General features: G+C 36.2%; 1 protein-coding gene across 2 annotated transcripts in view; it reads right to left on the reverse strand.

Annotated features, from left to right (window-relative positions):
• The window catches only part of Epha3 (EPH receptor A3), a 350488-nt gene that overhangs the window by 251548 nt on the left and 72207 nt on the right, over positions 1 to 26733 (reverse strand). For both annotated transcript variants that reach the window (XM_055593082.1, XM_055593075.1), the window contains exon 3: positions 10983 to 11643. In XM_055593082.1, the coding sequence (XP_055449057.1) occupies positions 10983 to 11643 (661 nt within the window). The remainder of the gene's footprint in view (positions 1 to 10982; positions 11644 to 26733) is intronic.

Below are 26733 nucleotides of genomic sequence, written 5' to 3' on the forward strand. Positions count from 1 at the left end.
AATGATAATAAACACTGCAGTAAATAAATCCACCACTGATAATATTTCTCTTGCCACGATCACTAACACTTAACAAAAAAGAATATCAGGTGGGGGAGATCTTTTTAAAATCACAAAAAAATTGAAAAAGGAAGGGAGGAAAGCTAGCATATTTCAGAGATGCTGATAGGTGACAATCAGGATGTATATTGTGTACATCTATACAGCTGAATAATATATACTGAGCTAAACAAGATCTTCACTTGCCATCTTCTGGTCTTTTCATGAATGAAGAATCAGAATATCAAAGTGTTTTGTCACAAGATTAATATTTAATGTCTCTCAAACACTTGCTAGTGATAAAAGACCTTTAGGTAACTAGAACAATTAAATACTAGCTGAGCCTTGAAAACTGGAGCACTGAGGTTGGGGCTTCAAGTTCATATTCCAATAACTTGTTATATCAATTTTTAAGAAGACATATGATCCTAAACAAATCAAGTTATAGCTATTACAAAGCTGTCATAACACATCTGTTAAATTTGTTATTTGAAAACTTATTTATATTATTAGGTTACTAGCAAGCATAAATAAATTCACTGAGTTGAAAAATTATGGATATGTAAATATTAAAGAAAGAGTAAACGCAGGGAGCTATCATCTTTTACACAGGAGTTATTTGAATAATTCAAGGTAAAACCTTGAGTTATAAATAATGTAATTCTTATGTTAAAAGAAATAGAGGAAGAATTAATGCTGTAAGTGGATCTCTGCAAACAAAGGGATGAAAATAGTTTTTAAGAGATACTAGCTTTTCACTGCATATAGACATAGATTTATCAGTCATTAATTTTTATGAAGAATAAAATAACCATCAAAACACACAAAAGGGTGAAATATTTAAAATACTACTATTTCTTCATATCATTTATCTGTTATTCTTTAATGGAGCATTAGAAGAGTTTATATTTTGTTGGTTGTGCATGTATCTAGCCTAATAAACAAAGTGCTCATTTTGAACTACATAAAACTCATGCTCTTATTTGTATAGGTTTGGGAATGTCTAGAAGATGCAAGACAAATATTGTGAACTGAGTACTAGTGAGGACTTAAATGCTAACAATCCATAACCGACAGAAACCAGGGAGTTATTTCCATCCTATCAGTTTGCAACTGAGAATCTAAGTCTCTGCTAGATTCTGGAACATAGCGTCAAAAAAGTTATTCATAGCCCTTCTCCTCAAGGATATTCCGCTCTGGCAATTATGGGAAGGCATTTCTTTTTTTTCTTTTTTTCTTTCTTTTTTTTTTTTTTTTGTAATTTATTCAAGTATCAAAGCATTTTGAAGTTCTAGTCAGTGCCTATGGCTGTGCGCATAGACTCAAAAAGCACTAAAAATATTCTAGTGGAGTCTTTGCTTTTTTGTTTCCTCTAATCAGCAAAACGAATCCTTAAATCACCCCCGTACTTGAAACCTGACAGCTGCTCCAAGACTTTCTAAGCTGGCATAGAAAAGAGTAGAGAGGGAAACTTTGAATCTTAAGTCCTCAGCAAAGAAAATAATTTGAGCAGTCATCAAAAAGTCTAGCTGTCTTGGAATATTATATCAAACACACTTTTCTATTAAGAGTCTCATGTAATAGAGTGTGGAAAAAAGTTAACATCCCACAATGAGCTTGCAGATAAAGCACAGAGCAACAGATTCCACAGTGACATTAATAAGGTATCTGGTACACTAAGTTTAAACAAATTTTGTATGAGCAGGAGCATTTATAGTAACCTCCTGCTATCTGCCTCAAATGCAATTAATTGACCATATAAAAACCTATTAGCATTCTCATTTCTTTTGTCAAAAGAAAACTGATGTAGATAATACAATTCAATAGCAGGGATTAGACCAGGGGAAGAGCATGGTGCATCCTTAGAAGAAATGCAAAATCCCCACATCTCTAATTATTAAAAAAATAAAATAAAAAAAAACTGTTGAAGATACATGCTGATATTTAAGAGACAGCCAAGTGCCAAAAGAAAAAGGATAACATTGTTTTACAAAGTTATTTTCTTGTTTGTGCATTTAAATTCATTAATTTTTAATATTTATTTATTCATTTACTTTCAATATCCTGTAGTTTAGGGCTTAAAGCCAAAGCTTTGTTCACAGTAGGATAACATTCCAACAAACCCTGAGGTACTAATTTATCTTAATACCAGAATTCAGATGAGATAAGGCTTAAATTACACTCATTGCAAATCAAAAAAAGATTCAGTGATTTCTTCTATTAAATGTGAGCGTTCGCTGACTTAAACAAAAGATACTTGTAAATGATTCTAGCCAAGTTAATGCATGATTTATCATCCTCCTTACCCAACCTTACACTGCTCCTCAACAGTTTATGCTGAGACTGATCCTTCATAGGTGCATCTATTTCCCACATTAATTTTGAAAGTTGTTCTTTACCTTATGGAATTCATATTTTCTTACTTTGCTTTTTTTGCCAATATTTTATTCTTTGCCTCTAAATAGTCATTGAAGTATAAAAGTGTGTGATTTCCTCATTTTTACTGGACTTCATCTTTGACTCATTTTCTAAAGAGAGGCAGGAAAGGAGTTAATCCAGAGGAACAGGGCAGAGTAGAGGAAGGGAAAATTATCATGAGGATATATTGTAAGAGAAAAGACTTTGTTTTCAAGTATTCAATGAAAAGGAAAAAAAAAGAAAGATCAATATAACATTGTATATTATTGCAGAAAGCTTTAGTATCTTGTAATTTTTCTCCTGCCCCAGTAACTCTTTCCAAAGTAGCAGCTATAAATCATTTTCCAGAGATCTATGTTAATTGATTTTGATTGTCTTTTTTTTTTAATTTTTGAGACAGGGTCTCATACCATAGCCCAGCCTAGCCTGAAACTCATGGTTTAACTCTCACTGTCTTTGTTTTCACAGCAATTAACCTGCCTTGAGCTCCAGAGTACAGGGATTACATATATAAGCACTTCATTAAACTATATTTAATTTATGTTTTTAACAAATGAGTTAAAATTTTATTTTCTCCCTTAGGCAGAGACAAAAATTTTAAAGACAAGACAAAAACGTTTAAAATTAAATATTAAGTGTTTGCATGTGTGTGTGTGTATGTGTGTGTGCCATATGTGCATACAAGGAAAGCAAAGTGAGTTGTAAAGTAAAGTGACCCAGTGTTGTAGTTACAGTGGTTATAAGATGCCCATCATGAAGGCACAACTTACCCAAACTTATGGGACACAATGAAAGCAATGCTAAAAGGAAAGTTCATAGCACTAAGTGCTTCTAGGAAGAAGTTTGAGACATCTCATACAAGCAGCTTAATGGCTCACCTGAAAGCCCTGGGGGGGGGGGAAGGAACAGACACAGCCAAGAGGAGTAGATAATTGGAAATAATCAAGCTCAGAGGTAAAATCAATGAATTATAAACAAAGAAAACAATTCAAAGAATCAGTGAGACCAAGAGCTTTTTCTTTGAGAAAATCAACAAGCTAGATAAACCTATAGCCAAACTAACTAAAAGGAGGAGAAATACTTTCCAAATCAACAAAATCGGAAATGAAAAGGGGGACATAACTACAGACACTGAGGAAATCCAAACAATCATTAGGTCTTATTACAAAAGCCTATATGTCACAAAATTTAAAAATCTAAATGAAATGGACAATATTCTTGATAGATTCCATTTGCCAAAGTTAAATCAAGATGAGTTAAATATAATAAATGGTCCTATATCTCCCAAGGATATAGAAGCAGTCATCAAGAGTCTCCTCTTCGGAAAAGGAAAAAAAACAGGGCCAGATGGTTTCAGCACAGAATTCTACCAGACCTTCAAAGAGCTAACTCCAAATCTCTTCAAACTATTCCACAAAATGGAAAAAGAAGGAACGTTGCCAAACTCATTCTATGAAGCCATTCTTGATACCTAAACCACACAAAGACCCAACAAAAATGATAATTTCAGACCTATCTTTCTTATGAACAATAATGCAAAAATACTCAGTAAAATAATTGCAAACTGAATCCAAGAACACATAATATATCATCCATCATGACCAAGTAGGCTTGATCCCAGGCATGTAGTGGTGGTTCAATATACGGAAATCCATCAATGCAATCCATCATATAAACAAACTGAAGAAGGAAAACCACATGATCATCTCCCTAGATGCTTAAAAAGCTTTTGACAAAATACAACACCCATTCATGATTAAAGTCTTGGAGAGATCAGGGGTACAAGGCACATACCTAAACATAGTAAAGGCAATCTACAGCAAGCCTATAGCCAACATCAAACAAAACAGAGAGAAACTTAAATCAATCCCACTGAAATCAAAGACAAGGCAAGGCTGCCCACTCTCTCCATATCTCTTCAACATAGTACTTAAAGTCCAAGGTAGAACAATAAGACAACTAAAGGGAATCAAGGGGATACAAATTGGAAAGAAAGATGTCAAAATATCACTATATGCAGATGATATGATAGTATACATGAGTCCAAAATATTGAAGCAGAAAACTCCTTCATATGATAAACACCTTTAGCAAAGTGGTTGCATACAAAATTAACTCAAAAATATCAGTAACCCTCCTGTATATGAAAGACAAAAGATCTGAGAAAGAAATTAGGAAAACTAATTTACCAATAACCACTAGTAACTTCAAGTACCTTGGTGTGATTCTAACCAAAAAAGTGAAAGACCTTTTCTAAAAGAAAAAAAAAATCAGTCTCCGAAGAAAGAAATTGAAGAAGATATTAAAAGATGGAAAGATCTCCCATGCCCATGGATCAGTAGGATTAACAAAATGAAAATGGCCATCCTGCCAAAAGCAATCTACAGATTCAATGCAATTCCTATCAAAATACCGACACAATTCTTTACAAAACTTTAAAGAACAATTCAATTTCATATGGAAAAAAAAACACAAAAAAACCCAGAATTGCTAAAACAATCCTGTTCAACAACAGATCATCTGGAGGTATCTCCATCCCTGATCTCAAGCTGTACTACAAAACAATAGTAATAAAAACTGCTTGGTACTGGCATACAAACAGAATGGTAGATAAATGGAATCGAATAAAAGACCAGAAATTAACCCACACACCTACAGATACTTTATTTTTTGACAAAGAAGCCAAAACCATACAATGGAATAAAGACAGCATCTTCGACAAATGGTGTTGGTATAACTGGATGTCTACATGTAGAAAAATGAAAATAGATCCATACTTATCACCCTGCACAAAACTAAAGTCCAAGTGGATCAAAGTCCTCAACATAAAACCAGACACACTAAACCTCTTAGAAGAAAAAGTGGAGAAGAGTCTTGAACTCATTTTAACAGGGGACAACTTCCTGAACAGAACACCAACAGCACAGTTTCTAAGATTAACAATCAATAAATGGGACCTCATGAAACTGAAGAGCTTCTGTAAAGCAAAGGACACTGTCATCAGAATAAAATGACAGCCTTCAGACTAGAAGAGGTGAAGACACCAATCCTACATCTGACAGAGGGATGATATCCAGAGTACATAAAGAACTCAAATTGTGTAAAAGCAACAAATCATGTAATCCGATTAAAAATAGGCATATACCCAAAAGAGGCGCACATACACAAAAAGGACATTTGCTCAACCATGTTTGTAGCAGCTTTATTTGTAATAGCCAGAAGCTGGAAACAGCCCAGATGCCCCTCAACTGAAGAATGGATGCAGAAACTGTGGTACATCTATACAATGGAGTATTACTCAGCAATGAAAAATAAGGAAATCATGAAATTTGCAGGTAAATGGTGGGACCTGGAAAGGATCATCCTGAGTGAGTTGTCCCAGAAGCAGAAAGACACACATGGTATATACTCACATAAAAGTGGATATTAGACATAAAATATAGGGTAAACATACTAAAATTTGTACACCTAAAGAAGCTAAGCAAGAAGGAGGACCCTGGGTAAGATGACCAATCCTCACTCAGAAAGACAAAAGGTATGGGCATCGGAAAATGGAGAAAACAGGGAATAGGACAGGAGCCTACCACAGAGGGCCACTGAGAGATTTTCCCTAGCAGGGTATCAAAGCAGATGCTGAGACTCATAGCCGAACTTTGGGCAGAGTGCAGGGAATCTTATGAAAGAAGGGAGAGATGAAAGAGAGATAGAGAGGACAGGAGTTCCACAAGGGGAGTAACAGAACCCAAAAATCTGGGCAAAGATGTCTTTTCGGAATCTGATACTCTAACCAAGGACCATGCATAGAGATAACCTAGAACCACTGCACAGGTGTAGTCCATGGCAGCTCAGTCTCCAAGTGCATTCACTAGTAATGGAAACAGGAGCTGTCTGTGACATGAACTCAGTGGCTGGCTCTTTGATCACCTCCCCCTGATAGGGAAGCAGCCTTACCAGTCCACAGAGGAAGATAATACAACCAGTCCTGAGAAGACCTGATAGCCTAGGTTCAGACAGAAGAGGAGTAGGATCTCCCCTATCAGTGGACTTGGAAAGGGCCATGGGAGGAGATGACAGAGGGAGGCTGGAATTGAGAGGGGTGAGTGAGGAGGTTACAGCTGAGATACAAAGTGAATCAAATGTAATTAATAATTTTTTAAATAAGATGTGAATATATCTACAAACAAACAAACAGAAAAGAAGATGCCCCAAAAGGGTACTACAAACCAATCTGTGCAAGAATAACTGTTCCATCTCTCAGCCCCTTCATATCCGTTAAAGAAGTACAAAACACAATAATTTGTCAATGATGATATTTGTCATTTGATTTCTAGTGTTCAATCTGGAGCTTGGCACCTCTTAATGACTCAATAAATGTTGAATTAAATTCGCAGTCGAATGATACTGCCAAATAATGTTTAATAATATAGAAAAACTGGACTGCTGTAAAAATATAAATTATGTACACTAAAAATTCCATACTTTGAATTTTGCCTCTGGAGATTGCTATTTTGTTTCATTTCGTTGTTTGAAAATTGATGGACGTGTTTGTTGGCTACAAAAGCTTTTTATCAGTGTAATTGTCCTGTTAAGTAGAAGTTGTCATATTTTCATCATTCACATCACTAAACATTGACTGTCCTAATTATCTGTTTATATTGGAAAAATACTTGCTATATTTCATTAGCTATGTTAGGAAACAGCCTATAAATGAAATTTGAATCTTTCTGAAGTTCTCTATGTGGCAGGGACTCTCATGTATCTTCAATACATTTTTGAGATTGATTTATAATGACATGATGACAAGTGGAAATTATCTTCTAGACTACATAAGATTCACTATGGACAGCTCTTTTCCAAAACTTTGTAAGCAAGAAACTAGTCTAAAACAACACAACACCATCCCACAATTAATTACCAATTTTTATGTTTAATTTTGAAATTCTTCATATTCATCTCTTCCTGTCCTACTCTAGCAAGTCTTGTTCTGTTATTTATTGGTCTGTCTTCTGCTAACATTCATTTATGCATCTGTAATTCTGGGTAGACTGTGAGCTCCTGGAAAGTCTACGTTCCTCCTGTGTCTGGCGTATTATTATTTTGCACTAATAGATTATGAGGAACACTTACTGAATTGCATTTCATGGACTGTTTCATAAGCATAAGACTAATAACAATATGTAAATCCAGATTTCATTAGTTGCCCCCAGACAAGGCTTATAGAACCCCAAAGTTGTCTTTTGACTAACAATTCATCCTTAAAATTCTGAAAACAAAAATGATGTCAGAAGTAAGCAGATGAGGAGAGCTTTGCAGCCAGTCCTGAAGATACCTGATAAAACAGGATCAGATGAATGGGGAGGAGGTCCCCCCTATCAGTGGACTTGGCAAGGGGCACGGTGGAGATGAGGGAGGGAGGGAGGGACTGGGAGGGAATGAGGGATCGGGACATGGCTGGGATACAGAGTTAATAAAATGTAACTGATAAGAAAAAAATAAAATTAAAAAAAAGAAATATTAGAATTAAAAAAAAAGAAGAAGTAAGCAGATGCATATAAGACTTATAATAGATTTGGGGTTACTTGGTGCAAAGTCTGTGGACTTTGTTTTCTTCAGACTACATGCATATGATACAGACACTTGTATTTCTCCTTGTCTGTCACCACTATGCAAAAAGACAAGAGAGCAGTGTGGACTAGCTTTGAGACCCTAGCCTTTAGGTCTACGACATCTGGTTACCTATCTCTAGTTCAATACAAAAGGACTGATGTTTAAAGACAAAGTGTGAATTTCAAATCAAAAACAAGGGCTCAATTAAGAGCACTGACTGCTCTTCCAGAGACCTGGGTTCAGTTTCCAGTACCTCCATGCTGGCTCACAATTGCCTTGGACTTCACAACTCACATCCTTTGGGCACCAGGCTTCTATATTGTGTACGGATATACATGCAGGCAAAATACTACTAGGCATTACAAAATTAAATAATAAAAATTGAAAAAACATATGCAACTAATGTTTGCATTGTGAAGTGAAGACAGTATGCATGTATTAGTTATAAAATAGTAGGTCATTGACAATGCTTAGCAGAGCAGCATAATGCCTGAAATGTAGTAAGTGGCTAACATACGCACAATCTTTTAATTTTAATATCAGCCTGAAAACAAAGCAAATATATAATAAATATTTGTAAACTGGACAGATTTTCAATGTTTTTCGAGGTAGTAGTCCTTTATAGTTTTAATTAAAGTAAATTTTCACCAATACCATAGACCATAAACATATATCTTATTGAAAAAAGAAAAATTCAAATAGAATATAAAGATTTTTTCTTTAATACTTAATGTCAATAAAATGTAAATATACATTTATTTTTAATTTTAGAACTTAAAAAAAGACATGTTAACAATGGCAGAGTGGTGACAATTACTTCTAAACAACACAACGAAATAGGATGCTAGAGTATACGGTTTGTGCTTATTCAATACATTAGAGTGTAAACATTTGTCTGCATATGTGAGTTTGCACATGAAAGTAGGTACAATCATACATGAGTGGACATGTGGAAACCATAGGTTTACACTGAGTATCCTCTTCTATGGCTCGCCACCATTTGTTGAAGTGGGAGTCTTTCACAGCACACGCAACTTGCTGACTTGACTGCGCTGGGTGACCAGCAAGCCCTAGGACATAAGGGTTTCCTTTCTTCCCGGTGCCAGCACTGAGGTTCCATGTGAGTTTCACCACATATGGCTTTTATGTGAGTGGCCTTCATGCCTGCACAGACAGCACCTTTCCCACTCTGCCACCCTCCTCGCTCCTTATTTAATATGTTTTTATAAGCCATGCCCATAATCAAATGAAATATGCTGTGATGTATTCTCATTTTGTAAAGGGCAAGCTATATGGATATTTGTCACTTCTTTCACGTGGGCTTCTGAACAGTGATTATGTCTGTTCATCAGCTGAGTAGCAGACTTTTCTGTAGACACAGTCTACCAGCAAACAAAAGTGATAACTAATATTCATGTATGTATTTGTACCCTTAATGTAATTGATACTTTCAGTGTGTTTGAGTATAAAAACCTTAATTAATTAATTAGAAAAAATGAAAGTAACAGAAGTATAATTTTACATGCCTGATAATTATATAATCTTACATGTCTGATGTATACAATTTTGGTAAAAATATATGTAAGTTATTTTTATATCAAATACACATATTTAAAAATAACTTCAAACTGATGACAAAATCTAGATTCTCCAATATTATTCAAAGTATAAAATACACATTACATATAACTCAGGGGAAATAAATATGTCTTAAGTAAACTATTGGAGAACGATAATATTTTTACAATTTAAAATTTTCTTCTTAAAATATCTTTATCTAATTTTTTCATACAATATATATTGATCATGTTTTTCATCCCTCAACTGCTCCAAGATGCTTCCTGCCTCTCTACCCACAGAACTTTATATTCTCTTCCCACCACACCAGAAAAAAATCACACCACAATAAGTAACTACAAATACATTATCCCTCTATTAAAAATATTTTTTTCTGATTGGCCAGCTCTTTGATCACCTCCCCCTGAGGGGGCAGCAGCCTTACCAGGCCACAGTAGAGGACAATGCAGCCACTTTTGATGAGAACTGATAGACTAAGATCAGAAAGGAGAGGAGGACCTCCCCTATCAGTGGACTTGGGGAGGGGCATGCATGCAGAAAGGGGAGGGAGGGTGGGATCGAGAGGGGAGGAGGGAGGGGCTTATGGGGGGATACAAAATGAATAAAGTGGAATTAATAAAAAATAAAAAATAAAAAATAAACATTTCCAAGAAAAAAATATTTTTTTTTCTTATAGCATTTAAACATCCACTTGGCAGTCAACTCTCACTGAATAACATGCCATACTTTATAAATATTAACAACTATTTCCAAGATAATCGAACCCAAATATAGTCACCACAATCTAATTGTGTTATAGATTAGCTCAATGCCAAAGACGTTTCTACCCTCAGTGTCAAGAGGGGCAGGTGTATTTCACTTCAATGGCTGCAGTTAGGCCACCATCAATCATTAGCTCTCCAGCAAACCTCAAAAAAACACCTCAAGCCAGGAAGATGGCTCGCCATGTAAAGGTGCGTGATACCCTGGGTTTGGTGCCAAGGATCCAAATGTTAACAGGAGAACCCACTTCCTCAAGCAGTCTCAGTGCCTTCACAAATGCACCATAGTATACATGCATCCTGGAAACTAACTAAGCAAATTCACGTACAATGAGAAAAAAGCACAGATGACACCTCTACAGGGTGCAGCCCAGCACCCCAGAGTTACACCCATTAATATTTCACAACAGATCATGAATCAACACATCAAACAGGATAAATTTAGCATATAAATTGACTAGTCATTCTGTTGTGCTGCCAAGTGAAATCAGATTAGATTAATTTATTTCTTTTACTTTATAATAAATGAACTCACAGGAGACAAATTCAGCTGTAAAGAAAGGAGAACTCTGGCTCTTACCTTGGCATGTGAAACCTCGTTCTTCATACCCAGCATTGCACATGCATTTGCCGATGGGGACAAGCCATTCACCTTCTGTACTGCAGTACATCCTGGGAGGATCCTCCTCCTTGGAATTATTGACACAGGAGCCCCTGACCTCCACCAAGGACTGGGAGTCCATGGGCACTGTGTCTGGAAACATTGCCAGATTCTTCACTGTAAATGGACACTTTTTGAAGTATACTCTCACAGACACCAATGCAACACAAGCACCAACATCTTGAAAAGCCAAATAAAACCCCTTTTTGTTGACCGGTCCCACTTCTCTAATCTCAGTGTTGAGTTTCAGGATGCGGTCCCCGAGATCCATCTGAGTGAAACTTTCATCAGCGGCAATGGTGTCAATCTTTGTAAACTGATGTTCTCGGAATTTGACACCATGATCATCATCAGACTCCATGTAGTAAAGGTTAAAGGTCTCCTTGCAAGTCCCCAAAACCAATGGAATGCTGTTGCAGTCCCGTAGTGTGAACTTTAGCTCCACATAGATCTTCTGAGCTGAGTTTCTGGGTACCCAGTTTGTCCTCAGCCAATTATTTTGGCTGTGATCCATAACATTGCAAACCTGGTATGTCCTGATGGGTGTGTAATGTTCATCCACGCCACTGATCTCTTCCCACTGAAGCATCAAAGTAAAAAAAGAGAGGCAGAATTAGTGAGGTAAGTGGAATGAGAGCACACAAGGATGCCCAGGCATCACAAGAGTGACATGACAGCATAAATAAGACTTCAAATAATACATAGGTATATACATACATGCATATACATATACATATATTTGGGGTCTGTGGACCAGCTCCTGAACCTCTAGGGTGTGTTTGCTATTGGTCAGATTTAGTGAATTCAATAACACAAAATAGCTCATAACTGAATAAATACATTTGCCTTGGACTGCAGGTTTTTAGCAATTTTAAGAAATGGCCACTTGACAAGATAACATGTGAAGCCAAATATTGCAAGATGAAACAAAACCTGGAATGAATGATGGCCAGTGATTTGGTCATAATTCATTTGTCAATTTTATTCATCAAATGTTCTAAAACAAATTTTAATTTTTTTCCTAAAATAAAATTACTAAATTTAGAGCTCTTGATATTTGCAAAACTTGATTTTCAAGACTTTTCAGAAATGAACTAAACCTTCCTTTTTATGTAATATATGACAAAGAAATTATTGTTAGTGCTAGGTATATGGCTCAGTGGTAGAGTCTTGTCAATAATGTGCAAAGTCCCTTATTTTATTTGTAGATTAAAAAATTGTTAGAAATTATTTTTTTAATTTTGGAAATTAATCCTTGTGGTGTACATTATACTTATCTTCTTAAATTTGTTTCCAATAAGAAAACTGAAAATATCAAAAGGATACAAAGAAAAAAGTCAGAGTATCTTTATTTAGAGATAATAAAGTAGTGTTAATAAGTAACTCTAAAAATTCCAGCAGAAACTAGTACAACTGAAAAAGACTTTCAACAAAGTAGATAGATACAGACTCAGTAGCCCTCCTATATGCAAATGATAAATTGACTGAGAAAGATATCATTGAAAAACAACACTTTTCACAGTATATTTGAATAATATAAAATATCACTGGGTATCTCTATTCAAGCAAGTTAAAATATGGCATTAACACAAAGACACACACTTGATCACTGTAGCTGAAAAAAAGACTCAAACGTAAATCTGCACAGATGGACACCTGATTTTTGGTAAAGAAGGCAGAAATACATACCAGAAAAACAAACAAACAAAACAAAAACAAAGACAGCTTCTTCAACAACCAGTGCTAGTCAAACTGGATAGCTAAGTGTAGAAGAAACCAAACATATGCATGTCACCCTGTACAAAACCCAATTCCAAATGGATCAAAGACATCAACATAAAACCAGATATACTGAATCTAATAGAAGAAAAAGTTGGAAATTGCCTTAAACTTATAGGTCCAGAAAAAAAGACTTTCTGAATATTGCCATTAGCATAGATTCTAAGATCAGTAATTAATAAATGTGACTTCATTAATCTGAGAAACTTCTGCCTGGCAAAGAACACTGTCATTTGGGCAAAACAGCAGCCTACAGAATGGAAAAGGTTATAACCAACTACACATTCAATAGAGGGCTAATATCCAAAGTGAATAAATAACTCAAAATTCTAGAAATCAAGAAAACAACCCAATTTAAAATTGGGGTACTGATATAAACAGAATTCTCAAAAGGAAACTCAAATGGCTGAGAATGACTTAAAGAAATAGTCAACATCCTTAGTCATCTTAGATCCAAATCAAAACTACTTTGAGATCTCAGGTTACACCTATTAGAACGCCTAAGATCAATAAAACAAGTAACAGCTCATCTTGACAAGGTTGTGGAATAAATGAAACACTTGTGTAAACCTGGTGGGGGTCCAAACTTCTACAGTCACTGTGGAAATCAATGTGGTGGTTCCTTAGAATGATAGGAACTGATCTACCCCAAGATTCAGTTATACTACTCTTGGGCTTATACCCAAAGGATCCTCAAGGACATTTGCTCAATCATGGTCACTGTAGCTCTATTCACAACAGCCCAGAACTGGAAACAACTTAGATGTCCCTCAAAAACAACAACAACAACAAAAATGGATGAAGAAAATTTAGTAACTTGCATTTAGGCATTGAAAAAAATTAAAATCTTGAAAATTTCAAGTAAAATTGACGGAACTAGAGAAAAGCATCCCGAGTGAGGCAACCTAAACCCAGAAAGACACACATGGTATGTATTCATTTATAAGTGAATATTAACTGTTAAGTCATTGGTAAACAAGCCAAAATCTGTAGAACCACAGAGGTTAGGTATAAAGTAAACGTGCAGGGTTAAACAGAAAAATCTCCTTATGAAAGAAAGAGCATACATCTGTGAATGGACTTTGGGAGGACTGAAATGGGAGGATATAATGTAGAAGGGGAGAGAGGAAGGGAGGGATGAGGTACTGAATATATGGAGAATAGCTACAATTATGAGCCATATGGGGGTATTATGGAAACCTAATACAGTAGAAGATTCCTAAAATATAAGCATATAAGAAGGTGAGCTAAATGAAATCAACAAATGAGAGTCAGAACCACAGCTGGTCAACGCTTGTCATATCAAAGGAAGCCTCCAGTACCAGGATCAGCTTACGTCTAATTGAGTTATTGGCTAAAGGAGCCCCCTGGAAACACCTGAACAATCCACGTTGTTGCCAAGAGTATAGGTTGCTCTGTACATACAGACAGCAAAGCCCCATCGCTGAAGACACCTACACAACTCACTGAAAAAGGAGAAGTTGAGCCAGTATCTACATAGATCCTTTATTCCTACATCTTAGCACGTTTGGTACGGGAAGGTACTCTGCATGCTATCAAAGGAGTAACAAACACTAAAGTAGCTATAAACCCTTTGGCAATAACATCCTGCCTACAAGATATGCTAGGACAATGGTGCTACAAAGTTTGTGGGGGTATCCCACTAATATGTCATGTGACTGAAAGCCCACTCCACAAGATGGAGCACACACCTGACATTGCTTGAGCGATCATGAACTTGAGACTAGACATCTCAGGGTCCTAGGGTAAAACCAAATAGAACCATTCAAAAAGAATAGCAATAAAGTGATTCCATACTCATGCATCAATGCCTTGTTCCACCATCATCAGAGACACCTCCCTCTGGAGCAGGTGAAAAGAAATGTGGGGACTCACAGCCAGATAATATGCAGAGTGATAACACTCAGCCCTGAATGGGTTATCTATTGAATACCTTCCACTCAATGCGCAGACAGCCCAGTGGAAGGGGCTGTGGAAAAAATTAAGAGCCAGAGATGGTGTAGAACACCAAACAAACAAAACAAAACAAAAACCAAAACCGAAAACGGAAAAGCAAAGCCCTCTGAATTAACATGATTGTTGCACTCAGGAACTCAAAGAGACGGAGAAAGTATGCGCAGGGCCAGCATGGGCCTGCACAGCACAGGCTCCTAGAGTTGAAAAAAGTGGGCACATGACCCCACCCCTAACTCAGAAGCAATCTCTAATTGATAATTACTTGAAAATGAAAATTTAACTTTCTCCAAGGGAGTCTCACTGAGGAAACAAATTACTCTCAAGGGTAGGTTCCATGCCCAGCAGTACATAGCCAATGAAAATTAGCTCAGCGGCATCATTGTAAATTCCTTATCTCATAATGGCATCACAAAGAGTGGGTCTCTGTTACTTGTGCTTTCTCTTGGGCTCTTTTTTCATCTGTTTGTTTGTGTTGTCCAATTTCAATGTATTAGTTTTTGTTTTATCTTTTATATTTTAATATTATCCATTACAATCTGTTTGTTTCTAATAAAAGACAGAAGGGAGGTGAATCCACATGGGAGGGGAGGTGGAAAGAAGCTGGTAGTAGATCTCCATCTACTATAATCCCATACTATAATCAGAAGCTATTATGTGAAAAAAAAATCTATTTTAAATTAAAGGAAAAAAGAAATACACTGTTTTCTTTAACTTTTAAGTCTCATTCAAGAAATACAAATCATTTGCTTTGAAGTGTTCAAATGATCAAAAAAAATGGTCAATGGAGAAACACAGTTGCAAATGTGAGAAACACAATTTGGATTATTATTTTTCTTTCTCACCTACAATGTTATGAAACAATAGGAGAAAAGAGCATCATTTATTTTTAAAAACATTCCTAGAGATAAGTATTGAAACATGAGCTAAATTTTCTTGAGAAAATATTGGTTTAACTTCATTGTTATAACCAAAATAAGTTCAAAAAAGGAACACATTGGTGCTATTATAGATACCATTAGAAATAACATAGACATTTGTATCTTAATATAAGGAAAGTCAATATCCACATTATATATTTTTTTATAATCGTCACCAGGAGTCATAAGGTGGCTTAGCCAGTAAAGGTGCTTGCCACCAGTCCTCATGACCTGACATCAATCCCCAGAACACAACATGGTAGAGGAAGAGAACCAAAATTGTCCTGTAACTTCCAAATCACCTCACAATTAAGATACACACATGTATGGCTTGCACAAGAATCTTTTCAGAGGAAACTCAAGCAGGAAGAGTCTTGGTTTTAACAAGTTCACGCCAAGGTATCTATAGTAATGAAGTCACATGGAATGCAAAATTAAAGCATAGGTTTATTTTTAGAAGCAAAAATTACTGTACTTAGTGTTCTAAAAATTTCTGGTGTTAAACATCAAATTTTCTGAACCATGGTCCTAGTCTTTACAGACATTCTGAGTCTTTACAGACAGTTAGACTATGACACTTTGACTTGAGAAAAAAAATCAATTCACTCTACATTTATAAATCAAACTTTCCTCATAGGAATAAAAGAAGGTTTAGTTTGATCAATAGATCCTTTGCAAATTTCTTTTATGATAAACCATCTATGGCTAAACATCAAACAGCATAATTGTAGAGATTTTCATAATTTGATGTAAAATATGACTTTAATTACAAAATTCTTATTGTAGTTTAATTTGACAAGCTATCACAAGTCCTTGAATACACAATTATGAATTGCATGAAGATAATGCAAACACCAGCATGCTTTTCCCTGAGAAGGTTGCAGGGAGCAATTACCACTTCATTAATTTGTAATGAAGACCTAATTGCTTATAAGTGATGGTGGGCTGCCATCTCCACCCATTTACAAAACAAGAGCCTCTAACTCTGGCAATTGCTGAGGACAACCAGCAGCAAAAAAATATAACCTCTAAAATAACATTTTTTTCCTTAACCTCAGCAATGCCAGTATCATTAGCTAAAGCTTTTCTTGCAAGTACAAATGCTTTACACATTTAAAGAATGTCCAGCTTTGCCACATTTCAGCACCTCAAACTAACGTGTGTAATCATTAATACTTACAAATACTATACCATGTAATAAGTGTCCTAGAGCAAGTATGAAGATAAGATACAGGCAACATACAGAAGAGGTATATACAATGTGGCAATATTACACATTTTTTCTCTCTCTTCCTCTTACTTTTTTTCTCTCTTTTCTTTCTTTCTTTCTGTCAATTTAAACAAACCTACAAAGGGAGCTAAATCGTCTTGCCTTCTGCAAAAGACAAAAATTATAACACTTTGGTAAGTTCTCTAAATCATCAGTTCTGATGTTAAGCCTGCTTTCCAGATCCTTATTCAAAATCTATATTATTTGTTAAGAACTCAGAATAAATTCTTTATTATTCATGGTCCAGATTACTGTAACTAGCAAACACACTCTTCAGATTCTTCTGTCCTTGAGGAATCACTCTGCGACTTCTTCCAAGATTTCATTAGTATTTTCTAGAAAGTGAAGTTCCTATTCCTTTGGAACCAACTATGTACCTTTTAGGGAAACAAATACTTTTAATAATTAATTGTCATTTAATATAATAACTACCATTTTTATATATCCAATTGTATTAATGATATATTTACTTTATGGTTAATATTAATTCCTTTCATGGAAAACATTTTTAATGAATTGATGACAGGAGGTAAAGACAATAAGAGTAGAAACACATTTAGTTAAGATGGGAAATGTTCAATTATTTAGTACATATATAAGCCACGATGTTGGAAGACATTTTGAAAAAAATATATAATTATATAATTTACTTCTAAGGAGATAATACTGATTTTTCAAGAATTTGCAGACAATAAAAATTAAAATGATACTAATAGTATTATTCTGTCTAAAATTGCTTGTAGATTCCAATGGTTCACAGAAAACCATAGGCCTACAATTTCTTAATATGCTAATGTTTGCGTTATTAAGTGGTTTTGTATTTGTCCTTTCTCCATGCTTTTTAATCATATATTTCTTCTCTTTGGGCAGCTATTCCCACTGCAAAAATTTCAATGTTTTCCCAGAAATATTTAAGCACTTTCCACAAAGCATTTGAAGTATGAACAGGCTCCTTGTTGTACGTTAAAGTTAACTCTGCAAAGCTCACAAATAGAGATATGTTGACAGAAATCATTGCATTTCTATTTGTACAGTTTCTTTTAGCCAACTCTCATCTTAAAAGTATGTACACACTTGTGAGCATAAATGCAGGGATATCTTTCTAATAGTTTAATATAAATGTTCAAGTAGTATAGTAGTTGAGACATGAATAGAATTATAAAATATTGTTATTTTAATTATGTGAGTCTAAACAGCATCATGCTTGTGATCAATGGGACGTCAGCACTGAAGATGAGATTTGGACCAAAGTTAAGGGGAGATATGTCAAAAGGGTCATGGCCCAGAAGATTCACAGCTGGAAATCTTGGTAACACGTTCTGTGCATACAGCACCAAAGGCACTATACCATCTAGACAGCTGATAATGATAGTAAAACAATCTAGCTGAATATAGGAACACAGCAGCCTCATTTTGTTAAGACATATTGAAAAGAGAGGAAAAGTCAATAAGAAAGTGAGAAGACCAGCGGTTACTGATAAGAAAAGTCAATAAAAAGTTTCAGAGTGAGCACATCAGTCAAGAATGAGAGTCTTCATGAGGTCTCTATTTAGGATTCTCAGGATATTGTACAGGTCATGGTAATGTCTTCTGTTATAACAGGATGTTGTAAAAGGCACCAGATCCCTAAAAAGGCTTTAGTAGATGGGGTCCTGGGCTCACTGTGAACACCTGTCTTGAATTCTGTCTCTACATAATACAGTACAACCAAGGTGCACTCACAGCTCTGTTTTCCTTCTCAGTTCTTTCATAAGATACCAAGACTCACACGAGGATCACCGAAGGCTCATTTCCACCATTCCTCAGCCATACAGATCTCTCCTCCCAGCTAGGACTAAGCAGAACTATGTGGAGACAATAGAACTGTTATCATACTCCAGACCTTGTCTCTAACTGTAATGTATCTAAGACTCTTGTTTCAGTGATTCGTTTTTCCAGCCAGCTGTTAACCAGACAACTACTAAGACATATTACTTGGCAGGTCCCTCCCCATTTGTTCTTATTTTATTCTGATGCTCAAGGACTTAAATGAATGTTATGAATATTTTTTTAATTTTAATTTTTTATTTTTTATTATTAGTTACATTTTATTAACTCTGTATCCCAGCTGTATCCTGCTACTCTTCCATTCCCTCCTAATCCCACCTTCCCCCCCTCATCTCCTCCCTGTCTCTTTCCAAGTCCACTGATTGGGGAGGACCTCCTCCCCTTTCATCTGACCCTGTTTTATCAGGTATCTTCAGGACTGGCTGCAAAGTCCTCTTCTGTGGCCTAGCAGGACTGCTCCTCCCTTGGGGGGTGGGGATCACTCATATAGTCCTATAAGATATGATAAGCATAATGAAATCTATACACCTAAAGAAGATAAACAAGAAAGAGGACCCGGGGTAAGATGATCAATCCTCACTTAGAAAGACAAATGGGATGTGCATTGGACGTAGGAGAAAACAAGTAACAGGACAGGAGCCTACCGCAGAGGATCCCTGAAAGACTCCACCTGTGTTACAAATATTTATTTAAGAACCAATGCATGCTCTTTGTCACTTGGTCTCCACAATTTCAGCTTCCTAGTTCCACTTGAGCTTGTTTTCCGATATCAGCTTCCACAGTTTCTGGGTTGCAGTGAAACTGTGTAACATGCCATGTTTAGCACTAAACTGAACATGTACTACAAATTCACCAAGATGGAGACATGTCCTATACAGAAACCCAACTGTTTCCTTCCTCCCACAAGGAATTGTAAGGTTTTATGTCAGAAAAGTGAGTAAATCACAGGGTTTTCTACCTGTTATAAATATGAACCATGTATTATGAAAAACATATCAGCAGCACACAGTAGGCAAAAAGGCTATTTTCTCCTACATATTTACACTGTTACTAATGAAATACAATTGATTTTAGGTAGGATATTTTTGTAGTATGCTATAGGTTGATATTCTGTGGTGATTTTTAAAAAACCTTATTAACAGGAATTTAATCAACTTTGAGTGTATGAATTAAACATTTCTGTAAATAAAGCTTGGCCAAGAAACTTATGGGTATAAAGAAGAGAAATGATTTGTGATTTTTTTTTTTAATTGTCATTGCTGCTATCTGGAAGCTGATAGTCGATGAGGCACAGCTGTCACACAGAGTCATTGAAGGTGTACTTCTACATGAGGTATGCAAAGATATACTGAGAAAAGAACAATTATTGAAGAGAATAAGGCACAAGGAGAGCATTAGGAAGTGGTAGATAAATTTCACAGTGCTGGCATGGAGTACACACAGAAGAATGGAGATGACACCAGAAAGAGTTCCTTTATATTGCTGAGTTTCAGTGTCAGAGAGCAGTGTGCAGTCAGCCAGCAACAATTCGAGCAGGGGCCTCTGGTCACTAGCGAGTCTGAGTTGGCCTGTGTACTTTATTTGCTTCTCTGAGAAACCTCTACAGAGGGACGTACGGTGAGATCTGGAGTAGATGCTGGAACTTCCGAGGTAAGGCACAAGGAAAGATTTAGAGGTAGTACTGCAAAGGTCTAGATGACAGTTTTACTATCAAGCCTGCTGAGTTAATGCTCACTCATTGTTTCCCAAAATAATATGAAGAGTTGCTCTAATGCATGCTATAAATGCCAAGAGTAAGTCCTCTCATTAAAACAAATTTCAGGAAAACTCTTCATCTTGAGAGATGTAGTATCAGGAGAAAACAAGAGCTGGTATATAAATAAGTGGAAATTATTCTCCATAGACACTATGTATCCTTTCAGGAACAGTTAATTCATATTGATTAACCGTGATGTGCCAAGTGCTTCACTGATGTTCAGCCACTAACGAGACAGGATGCCTGTCATTAAGGAACAAGTGTCTTCTAGGTATATTTGTTACCGTTATGTATAAAGCACATGTATCTATTTTTATATGTAGATGCTGTTTGCAAATGTGTGTGCGTCCACATGTGGAGGCCAGAGGACTGTTGGATGTCCTACTCTATCACCTTTGGACTTTGTGCTTTGAGAGGGAGGATTCCCACCAATATGGAGACAGGCTGTCACCAGAATGATTTTTTCTATCTCCACCCCCACAGTGCTGATTTATGGTCTCTTATTTGGATCAGTTTCCATTCTGAAGCATCTGTGCCAAAAACATCGTTACCACTCCACAGAGAGTAACTAAAATTAAATGGCATATGATGTGCCAAATGCCAAACATATTGCAATTAACAAAGCACAGACATGGGAACTTTGTTCCGTAAAGCATTGGTTTAAAAGCAGTAAGTACTTCAGTTGTAACAGATACTGTCCTTAACTGACTGAATATCAGGTCTATGACAAGTTTATTTTAGAAAGGACAAGATGAGAAATAATTTTTTAGAAACCCCATGTCGATAAATTTATGATTTAGAATTGATGACACAAAGAATTTTGCAAGACAAAGATATTGAAAGTGAGGAAATACAGTATTAGGAAAAAAGAAGAATAGATTTTAAATTATGGAAAAGCCCTTTAAAGACAGTACAACATAAGGAAATTGCTAGCCAGAGGAATTAATATTCAAGAAATATGACACAAGGGCTAGAGAGATGACTCAATAATTAAGATTATCTGTACATGCAGAAGGACATGGCTCGAGTTCCCCAGATCAACATGGTGGCTCACAACTGTCTTCCACCATAATTCTGGAGGCTCCAGTGTCCTTTTTGTCCAATGTAGACATTGATGTACATTGACACGTGTAGAGGAAAATCATACATGCAAAGCAAAATACTTGAATGCATAAAAATAAAATATAAAAAAAATCAGTTAGATTTACCTACAGGATAACAAAATCAAATATTATCAACTACATCTGCTGTTTGAATTTAGGTCTCTTGTAAATGTCAATACTAAAGGAAGAATTAAAAAATCAGTACAGAGGCTTGGTGATGTAGACAATGAAATACTTCTTTAATATAAAACTCGAAATGAAAAGTTTTCTTTTTTGTTTTCATTTTTCATTTTTGTTGTTGTTGATGATTTAAAACAGGGTTTCTCTGTGTAGCTTAGGCTACCTTAGACTCATATTGTAGACGAGGCTGTCCTTAAACTCACAGAGCTCTTTCTGCCTCTGCCCCCTGAGTTCTGGGATCAAAGGCATGTGCCACCACACCCAGCAATAGATAGTTGTTTTCTTATTTAAAATTACAAAAGGTAAGAGGAGTTCAAGTAAGTTGGGTACTGAATCATCACCTAATCTATAAAAACTGAAAAAAAGGAAAACAACAATAGATTCAGAAATTGTGGTACATTATACAATGGAATACTGCTCAGGAATCAAAAACAAGGAAATCATGAAGTTGGCAGGCAAATGGTGGAACTAGAAAAGATCATCCTGAGTGAGGTTTCCCAGAAGCAGAAAGACACAAATGAAATATACTCACTTTGAAGTGGATGTTAGTCATACAATATAGGATACACATATTAAAAATCTATAGCCCTAAAGAAGCTAAGCAACAAGAAGGACCCTAGAAAAGACACTTAATCTTCATTCAGAAGAGTGAACTGGATAGATATCAAAAGTAGGAGAAGACAAGGAACAGGACAGGAGCCTTCCACAGAGAACCTCTAAAAGACTCTACCCACCAGGGTATGGAAGGAGATACTCGGACTCATAGCTGAACTTTGGGCAGAGTATTGGAATCCTAATGGATGAAGAGGAAGATAGAGAGACCTAGAGGAGACAGGAACTCCAAAAGGAGAACAACAGAGTCAAATTACCTGGGCTCAGGGGGCTCTGCAGAAACCAATACTCCAACTAAGGACCATGCATAGAAAGGACCTAGACCCCCTGTTCAAAGAAAGCCCATCGGCTGCTTGGTTTTCAAGTGGGTTTCCTAGTAAGGGATACAGGAACTGTCTCTGACATGAACTCAGTGACAGGCTCTCTGATCACCTCTTCCTGACGTGTGCAGTCTTGCCAAGCCACAGAGGAAGATGATGCACCCAATCCTGATGAGACCTGATAGGCTAGGTTCAGTTAGAAAGTGAGGAGGTCCTCCCCTATCAGGGGGCTAGGAAAAGGGAATAGAGGGAGCAGAGGGAGGGTGGTTGGAACTGGGAGGAGACAAAGTAGAGGGCTGAGGGGGATACAAAGTGAATAAATTGTACTAAATAATTATGTAAGTAATATTTTTAAAAAAAGAAAAACAACAAAATATAGGCATTCATCAGAAATTTTTCTCTACCTTTCATGTCAAATATTGCTAAAAGGCTGTACTTTCTGTTGAATAAATTTCACCAAAGTATTAAGGATCAGGACAATGAGGCTATCATGTTTCCCAACCTTGGAAGAAAGTTCAAGGTGAAATTGTCCAATAAAAAAAGGTAATTTTAGAATAGAGTGTAACTGCTTGAAGATGGTGGAGGAAAAGTCCATGCACATGGGCTTAATGTGTCTAGACTGAAAACTGCTAAGATGGGCATTTACAGAATTATTACAAATGCCTGACGACTTAAAATTAATGCATAGCAGTGACAGCAGCAGACTGCCCATCGGCTGCAGGACCTATGCAATTTCCTGCTCTGATAATAGGTCACAGCCGCCGCAGTTCTTAGTAGTTTGCAATATACCTGTACAGCACCCCCAGTGACGGAAATGAAATTAACTTGTGTGACATGGACCCTGCGCTAAGTTTTATGGACCTCCTGATAGGAAGTTTACAGTTTAACCATGTATGTGTTACTCTTGAGAATGTGTCTCTGAAATGGAAGCTGCTCTACCTTGGGAGGCTGGAAGTGCAGACACTTCTGAGAGTGATACCTTCTCAGAACTGCAGCAGCCATGCTGCATGGAAACAGTCTTGTAACCCTGCATGCCCTGCAGGTTCCAGATGTACAGGCTTTAAATGCTGAAGAGAAACAAACTAGGTTTGAAAGTAAATTCTGTTGCTTAATAGTTAAGATATATTTTTTTTAAAGCAATGGTTTGATTTATACACCAGAAACATGGAAAAACACTCTAGTAAGGGCATATCCTTGCACAGAGTAAATTTGTGCCTTTAAAAATATTGTAACTGTGTCATACCATCAGTAACTGTGCTACATTGTTATTCTGCTGAAGGGGAGTTAGTCCATATGACATTTATTATTTTAAAAACAACAGACTGATCTATATTCTTATAAGATGAATGTATTTTCAATTTAAGCTTTCTATAGTTGCTTTTGTAAACTTGTCTGGAGTTTCTTTAATCTTACCTAAGGCCACTACAATTCATGACAAGCAAAAGTTTGTTCTTTTGTCTTCTAATTCAGTGAGCATAATTCATAGTAGAAGTTAAGGGGATCCTCTGCTACTTTGCATTTTATTATAAATGAGCCTGTCATCTTTTCTTTATGAAGAGTTTGTACTACTCCTAAGCCTAGTAAAACCATTGCCAGCACTGTTCCACACGGTACCAAGCTCCATAATATCAGACTATTATTAGATATTTATTTCCTTGTTACAATATTCTTTTTTCTATATAGTTTATATTTTTAAATTTTTATATTTTAAAAATATGTTAAATATGTATATATTTTTCATTTTTATATGTTTAAATATTTAATATTTTTAAATATTTAAAAATACTTTTAAAAATATTGTCAATATGGCATGCTTATGGACATATACTATAGTTTGGTAAAAATAAAAATAATTGTTATTTTTCATTTTTATTGTGTGATTTCTAGTTTTTTTGGCCTTAGTTATTTCATGCCTAAAAGTGGACATGATAATAGTAAATGTTTTATAGGAATTATTCAACACTGATTAAGAATGTGCATTCTACTAAACTAACAGGAACTGCTTACATCATGACTAAGCACATGCTTATTAGGTACGGGGATTTTACCAAACTGAAAATAGGTGCTTACAGTTATCATGTGTTAACTAAGTACAGAAGTTACTTATTAGGTACAGAAATTCTCCCAAATTTTCTGACACGACCATGATAAAGTTGATATATATATACATACCACATGAATTTTTAAAAGTACAAAATAGGTGTTAGTCATTTCTCATTCGACGAATATCCTGCAGGTCAGAATGTCTACTATGCCCTTGAAAAATTCCTATTCACTACTATTTTCATTGATTTAATGTTCAACCTGAGGGAAATGATTAACAGCAGCAGCAGCAGCAACAACCATAAAAACAACAACTCGCACACTGCACACCTATGTTAGAAGAGATAAAGACAGCATTACAAAAAAATAAAACAAAAGGACGAATAGATGAGAAAGCTGAAGATAATGTTACATACAGTAAGGAATATACCTATTCATTTCTCCAGATACTTGAATGAAATGGGAACCTAAGCTAAAGGTATATTTGTGGATAAAGCATCCTGGATTGGAAGAACAGAGACACTGGACTAAGAATTAGGAGAATGCTGTGAGAGTCCAAGCACTGTGAGCTTCTCGGTGTTGGTGAGGGTGAGAACACGTTAGCAATGGAGAATTACTGGAGGAGGAATGTATATTACTACAAATTAGGAAATCCTTTCAACCCATATTCAAGAATTTGAAATATTTTTCACTCTGGAATTCAGTTGAAGGTTTAGGAGAGAGGAATTTTATGCCTTGAGTTGTGGCATATGAAGGTAGTGTACTGACTGGTATGTGGAGGAATATTGAAGAAAAACATCCAAAAAGTGAAGCTTTTAGAGAACAAGACCAGAAAGTGATGGTAGTCCCTGGAATAAGAGGAACAAGTCATATTTGGAAGTACTTTCCAACTGAGGGCAAAGATTTACGTCTAGTCCTTGATCGGGCAGCTTTAATGTTTGAGCCTGCCCCTCTCTAAGTCCACTGATAGGGGAGGTCCTCCTCCCCTTCCATCTGATCCAAGCTTATCAAATCTCTTCAGGGCTGGCTAAAAAGTCCTCTTCTGTGGCTTAGCAAGGTTGTTCCTCCCTTGTGGGGGAGTGGAGAGGTCAAAGAGCCAGCCATTGAATTCATGTATGAGACAGTCCCTGTTCCCCTAACTAGGGAACCCACTTGGATGGTTTCAGCGCGGAATTCTACAAGACCTTCAAAGAAGTGCTCACACCAATTCTCCTCAAACTATTCCACAAAATAGAAACAGAAGGTACATTACCAAACTCATTCTATGAAGCAACAGTCACCCTGATACCTAAACCACACAAAGACCCAACAAAAAAAAGAGAACTTCAGACGTATCTCTCTTATGAACATTGACGCAAAAATACTCAATAAAATACTCGCAAACCGAATCCAAGAACACATCAAAGATATCACCCACCATGACCAAGTAGGCTTCATCCCAGGCATGCAAGGATGGTTCAACATACGGAAATCCATCAATGTAATCCACCACATAAACAAACTGAAGGAGAAAAACCACATGATCATCTCCTTAGATGCTAAAAAAGCATTTGACAAAGTCCAACACCCATTCATGTTTAAAGTCTTGGAGAGATCAGGAATACAAGGCACATATCTAAACATAGTAAAAGCAATATACAGCAAGCCTATAGCCAACATCAAACTCAATGGAGAGAAACTTAAATCAATCCCAGTGAAATCAGGGACAAGACAAGGCTGCCCACTCTCTCCCTACCTCTTCAACATAGTACTTGAAGTCCTAGCCAGAGCAATAAGACAACTAAAGGAGATCAAGGGGATACAAATCGGAAAGGAAGAGGTCAAAGTGTCACTTTTCGCAGATGATATGATAGTATATATGAGTGACCCCAAAAATTCAACCAGAG

The sequence above is a fragment of the Psammomys obesus genome, unplaced genomic scaffold (assembly GCF_907164565.1).
Source record: "Psammomys obesus unplaced genomic scaffold, mPsaObe1.curated_primary_1811, whole genome shotgun sequence".
Classification (NCBI taxonomy): domain Eukaryota; kingdom Metazoa; phylum Chordata; class Mammalia; order Rodentia; family Muridae; genus Psammomys; species Psammomys obesus.